This window comes from Pipistrellus kuhlii, unplaced genomic scaffold (genome assembly GCF_014108245.1).
Source record: "Pipistrellus kuhlii isolate mPipKuh1 unplaced genomic scaffold, mPipKuh1.p scaffold_m20_p_7, whole genome shotgun sequence".
In the NCBI taxonomy this organism is placed as follows: domain Eukaryota; kingdom Metazoa; phylum Chordata; class Mammalia; order Chiroptera; family Vespertilionidae; genus Pipistrellus; species Pipistrellus kuhlii.
Window position 1 is genome coordinate 20927667 of NW_023425573.1, and position 24818 is coordinate 20952484.

Consider the following 24818-nt stretch of genomic DNA (forward strand, 5'->3'; position numbering starts at 1 on the left):
AATGACAGATCAAAACACATATGTGCGATTGGTGTCAGCAAGAGCTTTGTATGTATCATGCATGTGCAAATCAACTTAGCCTTTACAAATATAGAATAAACTTGCTTAATTAGACCGGCTTTCTGATGTAGCTAAACTTTTTCCAGCCCAATGAAGCACCCCAACTTCCCTTTCAGGTAACTGTCAGCAACACAGCAGTAAATAGCAACATGAAGCAGATTATTATTGCAGATCATGCTGGGAGAACAAAAGGTAAAATATTTAACTGCAGCAGTGTTTGACTATATTCTGTGCAATGAAAAAACCTAAAGTCATTTTCAAGGTCCACCATTTCTTACTTCTTTTCAGGTCAAATTTCTAAATTTTCTAAATCTCCGTTTTCTGGCTAATGAAAACAGGATTCCACTGAGTCTCCTACCTACTCTAGGACTTCTGTGAGGATCAAACGAAATGAGGCATGGGAAAACACTTCACAGACATTTGGTTACAGTGTAAAATGTTTCCACCTGGCTATAAAGCAAGTCATTTTCCTGGACTGAAAAATTGCAAGGCTAGTTGCTAGGAGAGGAAGCCAGGCATTGCTATGTAACATTATTACCCAGATGGGCACTTAGCATAATAGCCTTTTATATGTATATAGATAGGATAAAACTTATGTAAGGCAGAGTTACAAAGTTAGCATGCACTAATGCTGAAGGGCATCAATAAAAGATTCCTTTGAAAAGAATTTATGCAATGCATATTAAAAGCATAAAAGATAATTCTCCTTTTGAACATGAGGTAAAAAATGGAGTACAGCATATTTATCCTCTATCAGGGACACAACAAATACTCATTTTTTTTTCAACTTTGGACAGTTATTTGTTTTTAGAAATACAAAGTTTGATCTACATTTACCTCCTGAATATCTCAAAAGCATGTCTTGGTGCTGGTGGGATGTTGCACTTTGGTGTGGCTGACTGAGTGGGCCAATATCCTGTTGTGAGCACCCGGACTGTGAGATCAACACCACCTAATGATACCTGTGTAAAGGACAAAAAGATGTTCCCCAACAATTAAGTAGGATTTGTTATCTGTTCCACATAGACACTGTGCCAGTTATCAAAGCAGTTTCATATCCGATATTGAGCAAATAAAACATTATCTTCTTAAAGGTAAGGTCCACCTGTGTTTTTCAAATGTTAACTCTCCCCTGTCTCAAAGATTTATATGTATTGCTTAAGATGTTGATTTTAAAACATTGGCCAAAGGACAGTTGTTAGCATGTGAACAAAGGGTTAGTGATGTCATTGAGAAATGCAAACTTTGGCCCTGCAGCTTTTTAAGATAAAATCTTGAGTCATATCTGTGTCATTCAAAAGAAAAAATTAGGATACTACAATAGCTCTCATCTCAGATTTTAGTCTTTTTACCATATTAACACACAAATGAAATAATTCTATTGCATTCATATTTGAAGTATATTGATCAACATGTTTTTGCCTGTAGTTAACATTCTAACAAACGTTGCACAGGATACTAAATCCTGTTCCTCATAGTAGATGCTCTATGAATATTTGAATATGGATGACTACTATTTGTTACATTAGGTATTTTCTTCTTGTTAAACAAATTAATTTAATAAAAAAAAGCATATAAAGATTCTTAAAGGTAAAATAGTATCTTTATTTTTGATACTCACAGCTTATTCTATAAATCATTGTATTTTTATCTAATCTGATTTAGTGTCAGATTTTTAAAAGGAAGAGATCAGCTAATAAAAAATATCTTAAAATATTCCACTCAGATTTCTTCACAAATACCCACTAAATGATCACTCCATTTTGAAGAAACTAAAACTAGATAGAAATTCTAGATGATGGATCACAGCAGAGACTCTTAGATGATGAACTGAGGAAGGCTAAGAACTACTGGTACTTTGTAAGTTGGGTGAACTGGGCGTTGAGCTCACATCTTGGTACAATACACCCCAAACAGTCTTTAAAAAAACAAAAAAACAAAAAACACAAAAAACAAACACCTTTTAACCTTTTCTCCCATATACTCAACAAAGACTTTACCTTCAAGTCTTTTCTTAAAATCTAATTTTTTAAAAGAGGCCTTGTCTGACCACCCTTCCCTATTACTGATTTCCTTTGTACGCTCCATTGCCATTTCAGATGCTATGTGTTTACTCATCCGGTTTATCATCTGTCTCCCAGATTAGAATATAAGCTCCACACCAAGGGAATTTTGTCTGTTCTATTCTTTGCTGCACTCCCAGTGCCTAGAACAATGGTTGGCACGAACAGTTAAGTGGGTTAGAATGCCTCGATATGTACTTGCCTTTTTCTACAAAATTAGCTATTTTCACATATTTTTTTTGTTATGAGACTGTGGGACCACAAAAGTGATAACCAAATAAAGGGAAGACCTAGTATTTTAAAAACTGGTGGTGACTTATCTTAACTACAAAGTAATATACAGTCACTTGAGAAAGAAAGCTTTTAAAGAAAAACTGCAAAGTTTTCTAAACTTAAGGTAAAGTTATAAAACAGTCAAAAAATAAAATTCTGAACTTAAGTCCTCACGAAATCCCACCAGTCTTCAAAGTCATACAAGTTGCAGCTCACCGCCTTCTAGAGTCGCAATACAGAACACACTTAGAACAAAATAGTGTCTATGTTTTTAAACTCAGCCCATCCCTGCCAATCCTGAGGATGTCAGATCCATTTAGTATCAATTAAATAGGAGGTAACAAAGACAGCACAATCCTGGGAAAAGTGGAAGGAAGAGAACTATACTTTAGAAAGTGAAAGGAAGAGAACTATACCTTAAAAAGCTTGCATAAGCCTAATATTCTTTTCACAATCTGTAAGAATTTAATAGCATAACCATTCTATTTATTAAATTTTCCGCACATTCCTTCAAGTGAATGTTTTAGAACAATAAAAAAATAATTTAACATCAATAGTTAGAAAAAGAGGTTATATTGGGGGAAATAATTTTTTAAAGCATTCACAGACACTATTGGACATTTTAAAACATGACAACAGTCCATTTGATATATGGATGAAAATGTCCACTACAAAAGATTTTACATAAAATATATATAAGCAGAAATAGAACAATTACCCCCGTTGCCTGTAGATGTTGCCTGAATTCATCCATAGTTGTATTTGAGATGCTCATATCCCTAAACATTCCTTCCAGTTTTGATGTGAATTGACATCCACACTCAGTCTGTGTAAGAAAACAACAAATAAACGATGTTTTTTTCTATGAGAAAACATACAAATAAATGAACGATTCCATGTTACTGTCATCATTTCTAAATTTTTCCAATGATTTCTCTAAGAGTATAGGTACCAAACTTTAGTGTTTAAAATGCAGATTCTAAATCTATCAATAACCTCACTGAAGGCAGGGGCCCAGAACTCGTGTTCACAAGCACCTCATGTGATACATGTACAGGTGGTCTGTGGACCATACCTTTGTACTTTTGTGACAGAACTATATAGTAATATTGCCTTTATTATTTCCCTTGTACTAATCCTTCCCAGATTGCCATGAATGTACCCTGCCATGCTAAAAGAAATTCCAGCAAACTCCAAATATCTGAGAACTTGAATAAATTTAAGTATAGCTTTATAAGTTTGTAAAAATAGTACTTTAAATCAGTTAAATCTTTTCCAATCCAATGTTGCTGTTCAATCATGTGACAAACATTAGTTAGGTACACTCCATTCCATCTTATACACACCTTACCTTTAACTTAGATATCATATTTTTTTCAGAGTCATCAGAAACACTTTTATTTGTAAGAAGTCTCCTTGCCAAGTGTTGTTTATAATAACGTTCAAATACATCTTTTTCTTGCATAAACCTAAATAGGACCATTGCCTTATCCAATATTGTTTCTACTTCTTGTTCTGTTAGCTGCAAAATCAATTAAAAAGAGTATTTAGTAACTTCAAAATTTTAGTTGTACAAAAATAGCACCACAGTTCAACAGTTTAAAAACAATACTGTGACAACAAACATAAATATTTGGTTGTGCTATTCCTGGGGGATCTCCTTAAAAGAAGGTGCCTCCTACTTCATAAGGGAGCACACCACAACTCTGACATCCTATTCTAATGCAGTATCCATCAGGCATTGATATGCAGTTCCATTTCATAGAGAAGCGGTTGCCAACAAGTCTGAAAGATTAGCCCTAGAGGGCTACTACTGAAATGATACATGGCTGGATTAAACAATCAAGAAGAACAGATGAAATAGAGTTGTAAATGCAAAAAAAGAGTATCTTACAATGCCTTTCCATAATATGTAGACAGGAACTTACATATGACAGATATTGTCATATAAGATCAGCCAAAATCTAAACTGTGCAAACAGAAGGATAATAATTTGCTATAATTTAAAGCTGCGCTCGTTAACCTTTCAGATCTCTCAGATCTCCAGTGGTCCATAGACCACTGGTTGGTGACCGCTGATTTAAAGAATAATAAGACCCCATCACCCTTATCTTTTAAATAGGGATAGGTGATACTGTGGCAGGTTGTATTAAGCTTATATTAAAAATTATGGAAGAATAAACAAATGTGTCTTTTAGTTTGTCTTAAACTTTTGTTTCTTCTAGAGGAGCCTGTAAAACCTGTGGCTATTTGTTGCTTTTCCCTATTGTCTCAAAAATTACAAGGTGAAGTAAAAAAGAGCAATTTATGTGTAATCACAATACTCTTAATTTTCTATGCTATAGTAAGCTTCCAAGATCCCCTGTATATAATAAAAACTTGAAACTGAGCTTCAATATATGCTTTCAAACTATTTTCTGTTATTCTAGTCTATGCCTTCAAATTCCTGGCAACCAAGTATTATCTGATACATAACCCCAAGAACCAGATGAGAGCAACAATATCCTATGCTATGGCTGTGTAGTTTGTTTGTTTTTATAGATTAAGTGAAATGTCAAAGTACCTCTGGCCATTTCGAATATGTAAACAATCCTTTACATTTAAGTACAGTACATGCTTATTTTTATATTTAAAAATTCCCTAATTTTGTATTTGATTTCCCAAGCTTATATATAATTTTATATCTATAAGTAAAATTTAAATGTATTTTCAAATATACTATACTTACCCCTTTGACTCCCTTTTTCAACTTATCATCAATAAATAATGAGAGGTATTCAGGGGACCTGGAGTTGAGGTTGAGAAAATACTCAAAGTCACCCGCAATAGTTTGTTTAAAGAGTCGGTCATTATTAAATGATTCCTGCAGGAAGCGATCAAACCTACTCTTCAGATCCAATAAGCCCTTCCAAATAAAAAAAGAAAGTTAAGATTCATTATAATAATGTCTCTAGAAACAATAAGCATGCAAACATGTATGTTTATTTTAATTTTGCTGGTAATATAAATGTATGCATTCAGTGTTAAACTTAGAGATTCTATATTATTTTCAAGCCTGTATCTAAGCCTGTATTAAAGTGTCAGTGATGAGGGAAATATTTTATCATTCACTTATGTATTACTGCACTTAAGATGAATCAAAGAACCTCTTCAATTGTTTCTCCTCATCCTGTCTTTATTAAGTGGGCAAGCCCAAGAAAAGTAGTTTTAAAAATGTACCATGAGAACCCTTTATTTATAATAAAACAGGAAAATTTGCAACAAAATCTTCTGCTCTTACTATTGCTCAAAAGCAAAACATTTTGAAACAAAAGTATTTAACACATGGTTGTTGTTTTTGTAATACACTAAAACATATGAGCACTTAGGCATATAAAAAAGTAGGAAGGAATAACTTTCATTCTTAAGACTATTTAAATAAGGTCTTTACCAGATAGAATAAATAAAAAGCAGCTGAGTCTGGCTTCCTAATATATACATACTTTGCAAAAACTCTAAAATCTTTAGGATAATTATACATTCTAATTTACCACAGGGACAATTAAGTAAAAAATACACCCTACATATCATAATAAGTGACCTTTTTAGTACTTGTCAATAGTAGTTTATCACAGACTTAAAGATAATCTTCTGATTTACCTACCTGGATATAGTCAACAGGATTCTTTCCTTCGCCTTCTTCAGAAACAAGGGCTTTACCCTGCTCTCTCAAATAGGAACTCATACACTCACACATCGTTTTCAAACCATTTGGCACACGACTAAATAACTTGTACATACAAGCAAGGTCTGCAATCAGAAAGCAAACACAAATCGGCTACATTTAAGATTAAGAAAAAGTGTGTATCTCTGTTCATGCTGATTTGTAATACTTAAAATTTATTTCTCCACTGCAATCATTTGCGGACATGAAAAACTACTACCCACTCCCCCAAGTAAAATAGAAAAAAAGGAATAAACAGGCCAGTTAATGGTTATTATTGCAATTTATGATACAGGTTCAGATAAGACTCTCTGAAAACATCAATAAAATGTCTCAGCAATTTTAGGTTACATAGAAGAGAAGATGCCCGAACCTGATTAACAAAGCCACAAAAAAGAGAACTACAAGTTTTAGGTTCTGTAGAACTTATCCTAAAGTAATTCTAATCTAGAACCTAGTATTACTATAAACTGTATAAGGATAACTTTCATTATGGCGTAATTTGTAGTCAATAAAACATTTTTAAAACCTATTAAAGTCTTATAAATATTTTTATCATGTCTATTTTAAAAGTTCTAACAATAACCATGAAAACAAATATACTAGAATTTATTTCATTTCATATCTTGGTAAAGTTTACATGAAATTTACAGCATAAATTCCTATTTAATATTTTCCTCAGAGCAATCTCTAATAGTATTTCCCAGGTGATGTCTTTTTTTTTTTTTTATAAATATATTTTATTGATTTTTTACAGAGAGGAAGGGAGAGAGATAGAGAGCTAGAAACATCGATGAGAAAGAAACATCGATCAGCTGCCTCTTGCACACCCCCTACCGGGGATGTGCCTGCAACCAATGTACGTGCCCCTGACCGGAATCGAACCCAGGACCCTTCAGTCAGCAGACCGACGCCCCACCACTGAGCCAAACCGGCTTCGGCCCAGGTGATGTCTTAAAGCCAGTATTTGCATTTTAAAAATTGGTTTATCTCAGAAAGAAAACTGTAGACTCTGTCCATTTTTGGCATCATGTGCACAGATTAAAATGTAGAGTTGAAACTCTGCTTTTCCAAATGTCTAATGTTTCTTTGAAATAAGAACTTATAGGGAGACTATCATAATAGAACTTTACAACAATATAAAAAAGTTTTATAATCAAGAACTTTTGAAAATGGAGCTAATACAAGCAGTAGAAATTAGAGACTGATAATTTTTTTTCTGTCAAGCGCTAAATAGTAAATATTTTAGATTTGTGAGCCACATATGGTTTCTGTTGCTATTCAATTTTGCCATTGTGCAAGAAAGAGCCATAGGCAATAAATGGGCATAACTATGTTTCAATAAAACCTTAGTTTTTAAGTTTAAAATGTATAGTATGTCTGTGTAATAAAACATTCTTTTTAAAAAAATATTTTTATTGATTTCAGAGAGGAAGGGAGAGGGAGAGGGAAAGAGAGATAGAAACATCAATGATGTGAATCATTGATCGCCTGCCTCCTGCACCCCCTACTGGGGATCAAGCCCACAACCCAGACAAGTGCCCTTGGTCGGAATCGAACCTAGAAACCTCCAATCCGCAGATCAACACTCTATCCACTGAGCAAAATCGGCCAAGGAGAAACATATTCTTTAAAAAAATCCCCCCCTTCCCCATAAAATTGATGGTGGGCTATATTTAGCAAACGGGCCATAATAATTTACCTAGGCTGGTCTATATTTACAAGAGAAATTAAGATCCTAAAACTAAAGTTGTATGTATTTTTAAAATACTGAGAAGCAAATTTTATAAAAGGGGCTTCTAAAATTTGTTTTAGTGACTTACAAAAACAAATTTTATTTAAAAATAAGTTTTCATCAATAATATAAATCTAAAGTAATTTATACAGAACAAAGCTTACAGTTTTTCTCATTTTAGCATACAACCAAATTTCTCATGTTGAAAATAGGTATTACATTTTCAACAGTATGGATATATACTACAGTAATTTGGCATATCAAATACCTCTAACAGAAATGGTAACCAATTTATCTGTTTTGTTCCTATGCTGTCACAGTTTTACTTAATTATATGGTCTATAGTTAATTGTAAGTAAATTAATACATTTCATTGTCTTTCATTGTATATAAATATATGATATAGTGGAGGATGTGAAAGAGAAAATGAAAAATACTTGGCATTCAAAATTAAATACCAAAATGAGATGCCATTTGAACTTCGCAGCACTATCTACATCTGATAATCAGTTAATCCTTTTCATCCTCCACTTATGGTGAGAAAAGTGTTTTCACTTTTTGATTTATGAGACATTTGGCTTCATAATGGTGAAGCTGTGACTCTGACCTATTATAGAACAAACTGATCATGAGCAGAGCCTAGCAAAATTAAGACACTGCACAATTAGGTTTCTAGTGGGAGGTCAGGAAAATTGAAACCAGATTTTTACAATTTAACTTAGAATCAGAGATAGTTGCTTATATATGGTAAGTAGCCACTGTGGTGTTTCTTTATTCGTGTACTTATTAAGCTCTTGCCATGTGTCAGGCATAATTAATGCTTTTAACTGAAGTATACAGGATATAGAGATACTATAATTTGGGCATGACAATCTCTCCATCAAACATTTCATAGCTCCTAATCTTCAGCCCATTTAATCTCCCCCCTCCCATCCTCTCAAGGTAGGTAAGAAAGAATTAACTCGATGGCTAAACAGTACATTAGAAAATTTTTAGATTCTAATTTTGTTTATATAGGGAAAATGCTTTTCCTGAAGTCCAAGTCTGCTAGGGACCATTTACATCAGGAGTCATCAAACTGTAGTCCATAGACCAGATAGAAATACAGCCCATTGTCTTTTTTGTACAGCATACGAAAAATAAATCAAATGAGGTTTTACAGAAACATAGTCAAGCTTATTCTTATTATGTTATGCCTACTTTCTCAATATGCAGTAGAGATGGTAGTTTACTGTATGGCGAACACACCTAAAATATGTACTGCCTGCTCCTATACAAGAAAGTTTGCTAACCTGACTTAGACCGTAGACATGCAGTAGCTTATTTTAGAAAACATGACAAACATTCGTAAAATAATTTTTGTTCTGTTGCTTCTACAAAAATGTTTACCAGAGGTTGTTTTTTTTAAATGGAACTTTTTTGGCTTTAATAAAAATCTACAAGGTTATATACAACTTTCAGAAACTTATTACATGTTTACAAATATAACCAATTCAAAACACAAAGTAAGGATTCCATTAAAGGAAGCATGGGGCAACCTCTCTTCCCATCACGTTTCTTTTCAATTTTCTTATATCCTCCTTTTAAAAAAATTATTCACATAAAAAATTCTTCTTTTCATTCCCTATCTTCGTCATTTCTTCAAATAGGCAATATGTATTTCATCTATAGGTCATTACCCCAAATAGGCAATATGTATTTCATCTATAAGAACAAAGTGGCTAAAACACTGCCAAAACTTCATCTAAGAAGCAGGAGAATAGAAAAATAAGTACCAGGTTTCTTTTTCATTATCATGTAAGTGATTTATTTATAAAGTCAGAGTTTAAAGCAAAACTTCAGAAATTAAGAGGACAATATAACAGTTTCCTTATTTCTTCTTGGGTACTTGTCACAAAATACTGTGTTCAGGAAAATAAAGGTAAATAGCCCACACAAGGAAATGTTACAGTTGTCACAAAATACTGCTTTCAAAATAAATAAATAAATGAACAAATAAATAAATAAAGCCAAAATGAGTAAATGCTACAGTAAATGCTATCTCAAAATTTCTATTTTTACTTTTATGCAATTATCCCTTCTCCTTTTTTAGTCTATAACTTCAGAATCCCCAAAACCAATGAACTAATTTATTTAAATACACTAACAGGAAAGACACCTATTTTTGCATTTTAGGAAACCTTATCACAACTAACTCCTATAGGAAAGCCTATAAAAATTTTTAGATTGAAACTTCAGATTTTAAAAGAATCACAAAAACTAAAGGACAGTATTCGTGAATAGAGTCCAAACCCTCTAAGCATATAACACCAAAGTATAGGAATAGATGAGGAGCTTGTTGTCCTCACCAGTATTACATTTATCTTCTGGGTAAAGAAAAACACAGTGAGGAGACATAAGACAAAAGAGAGAAAAAAGTCACTTCACTAGAAACATCTAAAATCCTCAGTAAAAAATGCAAAGCTTTACCATTAGATCACCCCAAAGTAACAGCTAAATTAGTGATACAAACCACTTCTTAAAAACTGATATTCATTATCTTAGAGAAAAATTAAAAAAAAAAAAAAATACTGAGAACTTGGTAGAACTATAAGGATTTTTCCAACTGCTAAGACTTACCTTCTGTCTTTCCATTTTTCAACATATGTACTAGCCCAGAATTCTCCATTTCTACTATAGTTTTCATGTGCTTGGAAATAAGTTCCCTCTCCACCACCTTTACAATTGGCTCTTCGGTTGATTTATCAAGGCAGTGCATCACCCGTTCTATTTCTTCATTAATTCTAGCTTCTACTTTCTTTATATAAACTGAAGCACTGTTTTCTGCTAAAAATTTCTGGCTTTCCATCTGCAAATAGGAAGGATGATTCTTTAAAAACACAGAAGCAAAATGTGTTTCTGCTTTTAACTATATTTCTATAGTCGTGTTTATAGAAAATCAAAACTAATATATAAGTACTATTAACACTTTATACAGTTCATTACATATGATCATACAGTCTGCGTTATATACTTTAAAGCATTATTTACATAAAACTGAATTAATACATTATCCTTGAGCAGTGTTTTTCAAATACTGCCAATGTACTCCAAATAGCAGCAAAAGTAAACACATGCCAGAATAAAGCATCTGACTCAAAGTGAGAATGGCAAATTCTTCTTTGATTTGTTTTAATGGAAAGTTATGCCTAGAAGGAATCATCATGTTTATCATGTAGTTTTGCCGACACACTGTTAATTACTGAAGTTCTCCTGCCACCCTGACTCTCAGGTTCAAAGAAGTATATATACTGAAGTTGGAAAAATGGAGCTTTTAAATAACTATCAATTTTGCCTGCTAATACCAACCTTATAGAGGTTCCACTAAATTATAAATGTCAACCCAAATGATATAAACCTATTTGAAAGTAGGATTAATGAATATATCTAAGAATTACATAATAAAAGAGATGTTGATGTGAACTATAGATAAATGCTACTATTGTAACAAAAGTACTCTTAGTCCTTGAAAATAATCAAATTTCTAAGAACGGACATTAACACAACAAACAAAAATCTTGGTGAGATCTTTATAATTCCTGGCTATCATTATTACCTTATAAATACTGTCTTCTATCTGTCATGTTCCTCATTTATTGTTATTATCATTTCATTATAAGTGAGTAATGGTTTAGCTTTGCTTTCAGCAATTTAGTTCCTTTTGGGTTGTATACTGCATAATGCTGCAAATGTATATCAATTGTACTTATTGACCTATAGCTTTCCAATCAACAGTCTTGAAGACATATATGCACTATGCGATCATGTACACTCCCACATTTATTTTACTAGTTACTTATAATATCAAAAGTCTATAAACTTCATTGATGATACCCTGGCTAGTAATTTGTGGGTAAATAATTTGCAACGTAAGAGCCTCAGTAAAAAAAGGTAAAAAAATATTCAAATTAGTAACCACATTTAATAACTTTAAGCACATCTTAAAAGAGCACTTATTTATATATCTTCACTGATTACCTGAAAAAATTCTGCAGACATTTCCAAAAAAGGAGCCTCAAAATCTTCTTCATAGACTGATCGTCCTTCAAGACCTAAAATCATTAACATCTGGCACGCATTTCTTATTGCGCCTCTGTCAAAAGAAGTTACAATCACTTGAAAATCAAATTACATCAAAGATTCATATAAAAAAATACAACAGAAATAGTTAGAGTTTCAGAATGTTTTTTAAATCAGTGACCAATCTCCCAGAAGCAGCTTCTTTTTAACATGAGGTTTTAAAGTAAATTTCATTGGAAGGCAGTATCTTGACTGCACAGGTATTTATCTCGTTGTTCTCATGCAATAACTTAAACATTTGAAAGATATGTTTAGGATGTCACATCTAAATAGCCTTGTGTATTTTAAAACATAGAGAATAAAAAAGCTATTATATCAGGAAGCAGGAAGGATGAAAGGAGGCTGCACTGCTTGACTTGTAAATTTTTGTACCAAATGACTTTTGGGCAATCCTGACCAGGCACCAATGTGTAAATAAAAAACTTTACAGCCCTAGCTGATTCTGCTCAGTGGATAGAGCATTGGCCTGCGGACCAAAGAGTCTTGGGTTCGTTTCTGATCAAGGGCATTTACCTGGGCTGCAGGCTCCTCTCCCTGGCCCGGGCACTGGTTAGGGCTCATGCAGGAGGCAACCAATTGATGTATTTCTCTCATATCAATGTTTCTCTCTCTTTCCCTCTCCCCCCCCCTCCCTAAAAAAAAAAAAAAAAAAAAAAAAAAAAAATCAATGTAAAAATATCGTGTAAAGATTAAAAAACAAACAAAAAACTTTACAAGTCTTCATTTACTAGCTGCATTGAATAGAGAAGCAGAGAAAGCTGTCTTGCATGTTTCAAGCCACTTAAGCTGATGTCATTGTAATCATATGAAAATGTTATAGTAGTTCATAGCTCGTTTAGACTATGTTCAACATTTTTCTTTAAATATGTTAAAAAGGCTAGCAAAAAGCCCTCAAAGAAAGACAAAAGGAAAAAAAAATGTTATCACCCAGCCAGAAAAAGAACAAAATGCAAGAATAAAAAATACAGCCCTAACCGGTTTGGCTCAGTGGATAGAGCGTCAGCCTGCGGACTCAAGGGTCCCAGGTTTGATTCTGGTCAAGGGCATGTACCTTGGTTGCAGGCACATCCTCAGTAGGAGGTGTGCAGGAGGTACTGATTGATATTTCTCTCTCATCAATGTTTCTAACTCTCTATCCCTCTCCCTTCCTCTCTGTAAAAAACAAAATCAATAAAACATAAAAAAAAAAAAAAAGAATGAAAAATCAAAGGAAAAAAAATTGCCGTCCACTGCATACTCTGTTGGGACAAGGCAGAAGAACTCTTAGAGAAAAGTGAGAGCACGAATTACAAAATAACTCCTCAGATATTGGAAACTCTGGTTTGGGGATCCAGGAATACATTGATCTGGGGATCATAAATAACCAAAGTACTGATATCTACAGCCTGGAATTCTATGTGCTTGGTAGGCGAGGTTTCAGCATCGCAGACAATAAATGTAGTTCAGGTTGCACTGGGGCTCATCATAGAGGCAGCTGGTTATAGCGAAAGTATGACTGGATCACCCTTCCTGGCAAATAAATTCCCCTTTCTGTCCAAAACGACAATCAAATATTTTCAGTGAAATGTAAAAAAAAGAAAAATCAAATGGGAAAACTAATGGCTGAATTGCTTTAAAAAAAGTATACCAAATTAAAGATTAAAATGGTCTCTTCTGAAAATAGAAGTGTGTTTTTAAGTTAACATCTATGTAACTTTGTTAACTGTGATATAAGTTTTTGAGAATTTTCATAACGTGCTAGACAATCAAACTTTCATTTTAATAAAATTTTGACAATAAGTTGGTTCTCAGGGTATAACTGCTAAGAACCAAAACCTAATTGAGTTAAAAGATGATTAATACCGGTCTACAACTTCTCCTTTCCGCTCTCTTGCGATCATATCCAATAATGTTTGTCGTAGATGATCCCTAATACAGCCATATCGCACAACTTGATCCCGAAAAATAATTAATCCCAAGTTGTAGACATTCTCCACATTGTTTTGTTGTACATATACACGGTCCTGCAATAAAAATGAAATCATAAAACATGAGAACTCCTGCAGACATAATAATCACTGTAAGCTACAACAGTAAAGGAAATAAAATTCCAAAAGCAGTCAGTTTTGCAGGTGAAAACCACTTCAAACTATCTTAAGCAACACAGAATATTCTACTACCTCCTACGTTATATAAAATATTTTTCAATTTATAATCGTTACTGAAACAAACAATGCCCATTTACCCTAAGAAAAAGGGAGAAAAAGCTAGCACACACCAGGAGGGGCAAGTAAACAGAAAGCAGAGGAGAAAGGTAGTCAGATCTTTCTTTCTCCCCAAAGCCATACCATGCTCAAACATTGTTCATACTTTATTAAATACTCTACTTGATCATATTCTATAATGAAAATTGTGAGCTGAATGAAATATAGATCCAAATGATTTAAATTGATTGCTTACTGGTAAATATTAAGACTCTAAGATGTATAACAGAGCAGCATTAAATATTATATAATTAAAACACCTCCAGTTACTATCATCTTAAACAAATTATACCTATTAGTAATCATCTTATGTTCAAGTTCTTACCAACATTGATTACAGGTATGTCACTATAGAGCAGTGGTCACCAACCTTTCGGACCTCACGGACCTCTGGTTGGCGACCGCTACTATAGAGCATAAGTAACCCAGAACTATTGGCTATGAAAGTCCTATTTTGGGCATTATTTGAAAATCAGTATTACATCTAAGTATACAGAAACAACTACTGTTTTTAAGTCACAAGAGGATTAGTAATATAATTCTTTCCTGTTCTTAAACACAATTTTTCTGGGTTTTGGTGAGTCTGTGAACTTTCTAAAATTATAAAATTATTATGTTTGGTCATTTAAAGTAATTTGGAAACAAAGCTCAGAGCTTTCATCAGATTCTTAAAGGCATTTGTAATCCAAAAACAGTTAAGAACTTCATACGGATCTTTTAACATGTGTGGTGTTGTGTTTTATTTTATTTATTTATTTTTTTACATTTTGTCAAAGAACTACAGTACTTAGATTTAGTAAATTTTAGAAGCTGTACAACAAACCGATAATAATTTGTATCATTTCTTTTAAAAGAAACATTGTCCTTACAAGCAACATCAAAGCTGTAAGCTGAACAAGAACAAAGTTCTAACATATTAGCAGTGTACCTACAATGATATTAACCTTCCAACCAATTTTTAATAAATTCTCCATGAGTACCACTCTCTTCATATATCATTCCTCCAATCTTTTTTTATGTATCTTACATAATGGTACATAGCTCATGGACACAAGGAAAGTTGCTCTTTTATTAGCATCTGTGATGCTCACCTTTTTTTCTTTCTTTTTTACAAAAAAATATATTTTATTGATTTTTTACAGAGAGGAAGAGAGAGGGATAGAGAGTTAGAAACATCGATGAGAGAGAATCATCGATCAGCTGCCTCTTGCACACCCCCTACTGGGGATGTGCCCGCAACCAAGGTACATGCCCTTGACAGGAATTGATCTCGGGACCCTTTAGTCCGCAGGCTGACTCTCTATCCACTGAGCCAAACTGGTTTTGGCTCACCTTTTTCTTTTTCCTTTTTTCTTAAGTCCTGAAATCAACTTTAGTGAGTTTGGAATTTTCATTGATAACTTCAACAAGTTCTCAGGCTTTACACTACTATCCTCAAGATCTTAAATTCCAAAATTTCCTCTGAACACATCTTTCCTGCTTTTTATGGCTCTCACTGTTTCCTAGGCACTGAAACTACTCTTTGTAATCATGCCCTTCAAGTCCAACTTCCCTACTGTCATCCAGGTTTGCTTCACATTTCAGTATAAAACAAGTTGTCCTTAAAAACTGGCACAAATCTAAACTATTGAGGGGAAAAGTCACACAAGTTCAGGAGGCCCAGAGAGTCCCAAAATAAGAAGCCAAACAGCCACATCATAATTAAAATGCCAAAAATTAAAGACAAAGAGATCATCGTAAAAGCATCAAGAGAAAAGCAATTTGTTACAAAGGAGCTCCCATAAGGCTGTCAGCTATTTCTCATCAGTAACTGCCAGAAGGAAATGGCATGAAGTACATGTAAATAAGTGTAAATGCTCCAATAAAAAGACATAGGGTAGGTCCGTGGTTGGCAAACTGCAGCTCGCAAGCCATATGCGGCTCTTTGGCCCTTTGAGTGTGGCTCTTCCACAAAATACCATGGCCTGGGCGAGTCTATTTTGAAGAAGTGGCATTAGAAGAAGTTTAAGTTTAAAAAATCTGGCTCTCAAAAGAAATTTCAATCATTGTACTGTTGACATTTGGCTCTGTTGACTAATGAGTTTGCCGACCACTGGGGTAGGTGAATGGATACAAAAACATGAACAAATTAGATGCTATCTACAAGAGACCCAGTTTAGGGAAAAAAAAAAAAAAAAAAAAAAAAAAAAAAAAAAAAAAAAAACTCACAAAGGAAGAGAGGAAAGAGATGGAAAAATTTTTCCATGCAAATGGAAATGAAAAACAAGCTGGGTTAGCAATATTCATATCTGACAAAATAGACTTCAAAATAAAGGCCATCACAAGAGACAGTAAAGGTCACTACATAATACTAAAGGGGTTGATCCAACAAGATATAACCCTGGGAAACATATATGCACCCCACATAGGAGTACCTTAATATATTCATAAAACTTCTAGAGAACTTTAGGGGAGAGATTGACAGCAATGCAGTCAAAGTAGAGGACTTCGATACCTCACTAACTTCACTGGATAGATCTTCCAGACAAAAATAAAGAAGGCAACAATGACTATCAAGGACATACTGGATCAGATAGATTTAATTGACATTTATAGAACATTTCACCCCCAAACTGTAAAATATACATTTCAAGTACACATGAGTCATTCTCAAAGATATACCACATGTTAGGACATGCAAGAAGATTGAAACCATATCAAGCATATTCTCAAATCACAATGGAATGAAATTAGAAATTAACTACAGTAAAAACATTCAAACACATGAAAGCATGTTATTAAATATTGAATGGGTTATCAATGAGATCAAGAAGGAAATAAAGCCGGGACCGGTTTGGCTCAATGGATAGAGCGTCGGCTTGGGGACTGAAGGGTCCCGGGTTCGATTCCGGTCAGGGGCATGTACCTTGGTTGCGGGCATATCCCCGGTGGGGGGTGTGCAAGAGGCAGCTGATTGATGACTCTCTCTCATCGATGTTTCTAACTCTCTATCTCTCTCCCTTCCTCTCTGTACAAAATCAATAAAATATATTTAAAAAAAAAAAAAAAAAGGAAATAAAAACCTTCCTGGAAACAAATGAGAATGAATACCCAACCACCAAAAATATATGAGACACAGCAAAAGCAGTCCTAAGAGAGAAGTTCATAGCACTATAGGCCTACCTCAAAAAACAAGACAAATTAATAAGAAACTATTTAACCCTATAACTTAAAGAATTAAAGGAAAACAAAAAAAGCCCAGAGTAAGTAGAAGGAAGAAAATAATAGAGAAAAAAAAAAAAAAGAGACAAAAAAAAAAAAAAAAAAAAATCAATGAAACAAAGAGCTGGTTCTTTGAAAAGATAAACAAGATTGATAATCCATTAGCCAGACTCATTAAGAAACAAAGAGAGAGGACCCAAATAAATAAAATCAGAAATGAAAGCGGTAAAGTAACAACTGACACCACAGACATAAATAGGATTGTAAGAAAATTAAATGAACAACTATGCCAACAACCTGGACAATGTGGATGAAATGGACAAATTCCTAGGAAAATACAATCTTCCAAAACTCAATCAGAAAGAATCAGAAAACATAAATAGGCTGGTAAGTACTGATAAAATTAAATCAATAAAGCCCTAGCTGGTTTGGCTCAATGGATAGAATGTTGGCCTGGGGACTGAAGGGTCCCCAGGTTCAATTCTGGCCAAGGGCACATGCCTGGGATGCGGGCTCAATCCTCAGTAGGGGGCGTGCAGGAGGCAGCCAATCATTAATGATTCTCTCTCATTATTGATGTTTCTATCTCTCTCTCCCTCTCTAAAATCAATAAAATGTATTTAAAAAAATTATATCAGTAATAATAATAATAAAAATAATAATAAAGTCTCCCAGCAAACAAAAGCCCTGTTCCCGACAGCTTCACAGGGGAGTTTTACCAAACATTCAAAGAAGAACTAACACCTATTCTTCTCAAACTATTCCAAAAAATTCAAAAGGAAGGAACACTTGCAACTCTTTTTTATGAAGCCAGCATTATCCTAATTTTAAAACCAGATAGAGACACTACAAAGAAAGAAAACTACAGGCCAATATCCCTAATAAACATAGATGCTAAAATCCTCAACAAAATATTAGCAAATTTGATCCAGAAGTATATTAAAAAGATCATATGCCATTGACTAAGTGGGATTTATTCTAGGAATGAAAGGTTGGTACAATATTCACATCAATAAAAGTGGATTTTCTTAAGAACAGTAACTGTGCATGGAGGGATTTGGAGAGTATATGCTAGCGAAATAAACCAGTCAGAGCAAATCAAGTTTCACCTGATCTTACTCCTATGTGGAATCTAATGAACAAAATAAACTAATGAACAAAACAGATCCAGACATAGAAGCTTGGAACAGACTGTGAAATATCAGAGAAAAGGTGGAGGTGGGGGTGGGTGGGAAGAGATCAACCAAAGAATTTATATGCATATATGTATAACCCATGGACACAGACGATAAGGTGGTGAAGGTCTGGGGTGAGGGACAGGGGAGGGCTAGAAGGGGTCAATGGGGGAAAAAGGAGAACAAATGTAATACTTTCAACAATAAAGATTTAACTTTTTAAAAAAGGAAAAGAAAAAAAAAACATGGTACAAATCTAATAATTAAAAAACCATGATAATCCTTTTTATTATGAAAATAGTCACTCCAATTAAGCATAAATTATTTATAAACTTGACTTTCACATCTTTAAATATACATTTTCTGTGGCAGAGAAAAGTACCACACAGATCAAAACCAGTAACTGGTTAATTAAAGAGATATGGTAAAATAGAAAAACTATTAAATACGAATACACATATACACCTGTGTCTTAAACATTTTAATTTAAAATGTACAAAAGTGTATGCTGAGAGATCAAAACTTTCTTTGAATAAGTCCTGTAATTAGATTCTAACACTGTGTTTCTTAAACATGCTTACGTCTAACTTTTCTCCTTCCAGTTCCATTAAGATGGAGTATGAGCAAGCAAATTCTCCTAGATTTTTACAATTTCCACTCCAGTCTTTTAAATTACTCACACCTAATTCAAACCAATATTTAGCGATTTGCCTTTGTCAAGTCTTTCCAAAACATTTTATCTAGTTTGCCAAAGAACGAATTCTACTGGTTTTTGCACCTTTTATTGTTTTGCACATATAATAAGTAGTACAAATGGAATAAACAGGTTTGAAAACAAGCACAACTGACTCTCAGTAAGAACACAGCTCAGCCGAGACCGGTTTGGCTCAGTGGATAGAGCGTCAGCCTGCGGACTGAAGGGTCCCGGGTTCGATTCCGGTCAAGGGCATGTACCTTGGTTGCGGGCACATCCCCAGTGGGGGGTGTGCAAGAGGCAGCTGATCGATGATTATCTCTCATCAATGTTTCTGACTCTCTATCCCTCTCTCTTCCTCTCTGTGAAAAATCAATAAAATTAAATTAAAAAAAAAAAAAAAGAACACAGCTCAATTGATTAAGAGCAAATAGAGTAGATATACTGTGAAGTGAATGAATAACAGAACAGAGAAAACTTGGTATCATTCAGGCTACTTCAAAACTAAAATAGAAAATACTAGCAACCTGGTAAGTACTATAAATTTCAACATGCTATATAGGACATGAAGCAAATATTATAGGGGATATATGTATATACATATGATATTAGTAAGTTTAACATATTACTCAGTATTAATCTTAATTTAGGCTAAGAGAAATGTCAAAAAATTAGGTCAGATTAAAAGGTACATTTACTATAATATTCAGAGTAAATTAAGAGAGCTAGAGTGGTATTTTTTTTTTTTTAATATTCCCCTTTTGGGTTTTATTGCAGTATATTTCAAGTGCTATAAAATGCATTCATTTTAGGACTACAGCTCAATAATTCAGTTAATTTTTATAGCTATGTAACCATTGCCACACCCAGTCCTACACTATTTCTATCTCCCCTCCTCCAAAAAACCTTTCAAACCATTTGCAGTCAATCCCCACTTCCAGAACCCCTGCTTTCTCTTTTTATAAATTTCATTTCCTAGACATTTTATGTAATTAAAATAATGTGATTTTTGATGTCTGATTTTTCACTAAACATAAAGTTGCTAAGGTTGTAATATTTTTCAGTATTTCATTCCTTGTTAGTGCTGAATAGTATTCCATTGTACGAATACGCCACATTTAATTTATTCATTCACATCAGTTGAAGGATACCATATTTTCCGGCATATAAGACGACTCTCTAATTTTATAGTTAAAACATAGGTTTAGGCCTATATTCGCTGTATAAGACTACCCTCCACTTCCGAGGCAACACCAGTTCTTTTTTTAATAGACAGCCTCTCTGACGACCCCCGATTTTCGGTTGACTTTTTTTTGTTTCAAAAGTCGCCTTATATGCCTGAAAATACGGTATTTCTAGTTTTTGTCTACTATGAGTAAAGTTGCTATGAACATTTAGGTACAACCTTTTTGTGGACATATGCTTTCATTTTTCTTGGATAGATTTCTAGGAGTGGAAGTACTGAGTCATATGAAAAATGCCTGTTTTTCCTATAATGAAAATATCAATTAAAATTTCCAAATATGAAAATATTAGATGTGGAGTTAGGAATTCTTATGATCTCACGCTCTACCATTAACAACTGTATGATGGTTAAAGTGTTTGAGCAAAGCTTAGAACATTTAACTCCCTGGAAGGTGAATGTGGATAAGGGAGATACAGATGATGTAGGATAAAAGCTACACCTTTTAAAAATAAATAAATAAATAAATAAATAAATTTTATTAATTTTTTTTTTTTTTTTTTTACAGAGAGGAAGGGAGAGGGATAGAGTTAGAAACATTGTTCCTGTTTCCGCAGGTCGATGCTCTATCCACTGAGCCAAACCAGTCAGGGCAAAGCTACACCTTTTAATCAGCGTGTGTTAAGGTATATATCGATATAATGATTATACCTAAGTGACATATAATACTAACCCTGAAATTTGATTATTGGTACTAGAAAGATAATAAAATGGAGAAGGAAAACCCCACAAAATTGAGTCTGGCTATTCAAATTAATAATACTAAATAGCCATCCTATATAACAAAGAAGGAATATGCTAATCGACCACCACACCCTCACAAGATGGTGGTGCCCAGTCCTCTCGGCAGTGAATTCCCCCCCCCCTTTTTAAAAATATATTTTATTGATTTTTTTACAGAGAGGAAGGGAGAAGGATAGTTAGAAACATTGATGAGAGAAACATCAATCAGCTGCCTATTACACCTCCCCAACTGGGAGGATGTGCCCGCAACCAAGGTACATGCCCTTGACTGGAATCGAACTGGGGACCCCTGAGTCCGCAGGCCGACACTCTATTCACTGAACCAAACTGGTTAGGGCCAGCAGTGAATTTTCATGTGACCATTACCTTTAAAAAGGAAATGATTATTTCTTTTAGATTATCTGTTCTTGAGGAGTAGGCCTAAGCCAGCAGGTGGGCATCTCTCAAAGGTCCCAGACTATAAGAGAGCAAAGGCTGGGCTGAGGGAACCACCGCCCCCACCTCGCATGTGCATGAATTTTCATGCACTGGGCCTCTAGTTTATATTAAATGTCTGGTATGTATAATTACCATCAAGCAAAATAAAAGGTATACATGATACACTCACCATTTATATGTGTATATGTTAAATATATGTACATGCACATATTCACAATAAACTTGATATATGTGAAAACATTTGCTAAATGAACATGTTAAATCTATTGATTGTTTATTAGCACTATCAGAAGGAATTCAGCCTATGTAAAAATATAAATTTTATGAAAAATATGTGCAAATTGATTCTAATAGGAACCTTTTTATTTCAATAAAATCTCAAAGTACAGATAAAATAAAATCACCCCAAGAGAAAAAATATTAAACAATAACCTAAAAATAATATTTTAATCTCAGGGTTTTTAGCCAAATGTAGTCTGTATAAATCCAACACTTGTCATTTATCTATTGAAGAGAACTCAGCAATGAAAGTTGGTGGCTGCTTCTATTTGTCTTTTTTTAAGTCAAAATGCAGGCATTTTAAATACAAAGTATTCTGAAAAACATGTTTGAAAGCCCAATGTCTGGGTCAAACACCAGACTGAATAAAGATATGTGAGTTTCATCACCACAGAGATAAGCTACATTTTAAATTTCTAAATCTACGGTTATCTCTCAGGAGTCACTAACCTGAAGTGGGCAAGAACCTTTAGAAGCTAGGTGGACCAGAACAGGGGCTATCCTGGGGGTGGTGGTGATGAGAAGGAATAATCAATGACAGGACCACTCATTGTTCCTGTTTTCACAGAGCTGGGAAAAAGTCAGACTGCTTTTGCATCTGATTTCATCTATGCAGTTAGCTTGATAAAGCAACTTAGAAGTACTTATCTGTAATGCAACATCTACCTCACAAAGTTATTCCACTTATTTACATTTCTATTCTCAATGGCCTTTAAAAAAAAAAAATATATATATATACACACACACACACACACACACACACACACACAATGGCTTTTATAATATAAACTTCCCTGCCAAGAAGAACTATAAAAGCTAGATTAAAAAAAAAAGTATCACTTTAAAAGCATGAACTAGGATAGGCAGGTCTCTAGAAGTTGAGGTGGAGAGTTGCAGTCTTTCTTCTTCTGCTACAAGAAACGGGAACCTCAACCAGCTGATATCCAGGTAATACTTCTTTGGCAAATAGCTCTCTTCTCAGAAGACAGAAGACGTCAGCCTACAAGATGTTGGGCCGAACAAGGCCACAGGTGGTACTACTACTACCATCTTGGGAAATATTTGCCTTTTCCCCTTAACTAATGCTTCACCAAGATTCCTAATCCCTTAAGACACCTAAATATTTAATGTCTGACAGATCAAAGTCTGCATGCAACAGAATTCTTAGAAGTGTCATGATGTGCTATGTAAAAATATAAATTTTATGAAAAATCTGCAAAGTCAAGAAATGATTTTGTAAGTAGGCTAAACAGTTTCATTACTTAAGGAATGGTATTAAATACAAATAAAACAAAAAATTTGTTAATGAAGTTCAAAAAGTAACTTAACTCTTACCAATTAATTTACCTGCAAGAAATGGGTTAGCAAATATTTTGAATCAACAGTCAATATGTCACAGAAAAACAAAGTAGGATAAATGGATATTAGGCACAGTGTGCAATGGTGCACCCATGAAAATAAACAAATTATAAACTCTTTCACACTATTGCTCATATTTTGTGGTTCATTGAACAATGTTTTCTTGTTAAATTAAATAGGTATTTGGGAACCAAATTCTAAAACTAACCTATGAGTCACATTTAGCTCTGAAAGTTAGTACTACAAATGTAAGTACAACAGTCCATTGTCTTAATTATAAAGTTTAAGAGAGCTCTTCATACAATTTTTGCTTCAAATACAAGTAGTTTAGTATTTTCAATAACACCACTAATGAATCAAGGGTAGTTACAGATTAGTATGCATTCATCTACATTTCCCTGCCTGGTCCCACTGAAAAACCGAACTGAATAACTGGTCACTATGATAGGTGCTGACCACCAGGGGGCGCGTGAGGAACATGGCAGGCGTTGGCTATGGCAGAATGATTTAACAGGTGAGCGGGGGCACCAGTCCAAGGCAGGGGGCCGGTCGCTATCACTGGGGCAAGCCTCTGGTGGTTAATGAAAATTCTTTGCTCATGCGTGCCATGGCCCTGCCCAGCCCTCGCACACGCTGCTGGCACTGGAGCTGCTGCTCGTACCTCCTGCTGGCGCACAATGCTGGCCCCGATTGCCCCTCAGGACTTCTCCACCTCCTTGTGCTCCTAAGAAGCGATTAGGACCAGCAGCTACCTCTTGCACCTGCTGCTGGTGATGGCCCAGCCATCAGCGCACGGGAGCACCAAGAGTGGGGCTGCCAGCAGACAGGGGAACTTGGGAGGAGGGGGGAGAAGGTTTGTGGTGGGAGGTGTCAGGTGGGGCATGGATGGGCCGAGACCCATCCTTGTGCCCACCACAGACTCCCGGCCCACAGTTCCTTCAAGGTGTACGAATTCATGGAGTGGGCCCCTAGTAAGATTATAAGAAGTATAGGAAAGACGACCCGTATTACAGAAGTGTTATAATTCAACGGTTTAAGAGTATAGATTTAAGAGCCAGTCAATCCTATCTCTGCCGTTTACTAAATTTGACCTTAAGCATCTGTGTCAACTTCCCATCTGTGAAGTAACATCTACTCTAGATGCCAGTCTAGATATTTCCACTTCTAAACTTGAAAGAACATCTTTAAAAGACTAAGTCCTCTGCCAAGAACAACTATAAAAGCTGGATGAAAATAAAAAGCTATCACCTCACACACATCAAGATGGCTGTTAATAAAAAACAAAATAAAACAAAACCAAAAACACCACAGAAAATAACAAGTATTGGGGAGTATATGAATAAATTGAAGCTCTTCAGCAGAGTCTTTAAAGAAATATTTGCATGCCTGTATTCACAGTAGCATTATTCAAAATAAACAAAGGGTAAAAACTACCTCTAAGTGTCCAGTTATAAATGAATGGATAAACAATGTGTATTATATACATTCA

General features: G+C 34.4%; 1 protein-coding gene and 1 long non-coding RNA gene across 14 annotated transcripts in view; one reads left to right on the forward strand and one right to left on the reverse strand.

The window, feature by feature from the left end:
• Positions 1-24818, reverse strand: part of CUL3 (cullin 3) — a 107022-nt gene that overhangs the window by 17268 nt on the left and 64936 nt on the right. For 8 of the 13 annotated variants that reach the window (XR_006740505.1, XM_045575581.1, XM_045575583.1 and 5 more), the window contains 8 exons: positions 13796-13956; positions 11852-11966; positions 10454-10703; positions 6040-6185; positions 5125-5301; positions 3748-3918; positions 3115-3222; positions 898-1022 (listed from right to left, as the gene is read on the reverse strand). Coding sequence is in view for 12 of the 13 variants with exons in the window: in XM_045575581.1 (XP_045431537.1) it covers positions 898-1022; positions 3115-3222; positions 3748-3918; positions 5125-5301; positions 6040-6185; positions 10454-10703; positions 11852-11966; positions 13796-13956 (1253 nt within the window). In the remaining variant the exon portion in view is untranslated. The remainder of the gene's footprint in view (positions 1-897; positions 1023-3114; positions 3223-3747; positions 3919-5124; positions 5302-6039; positions 6186-10453; positions 10704-11851; positions 11967-13795; positions 13957-24818) is intronic. The other 5 variants (XM_036422482.2, XM_036422483.2, XM_036422488.2 and 2 more) reach the window with 3 other exon arrangements.
• Positions 6663-7237, forward strand: LOC118710013. The gene is made up of 2 exons (XR_004985244.2): positions 6663-6806; positions 7046-7237. It is a non-coding gene; the product is annotated as an uncharacterized LOC118710013 (long non-coding RNA).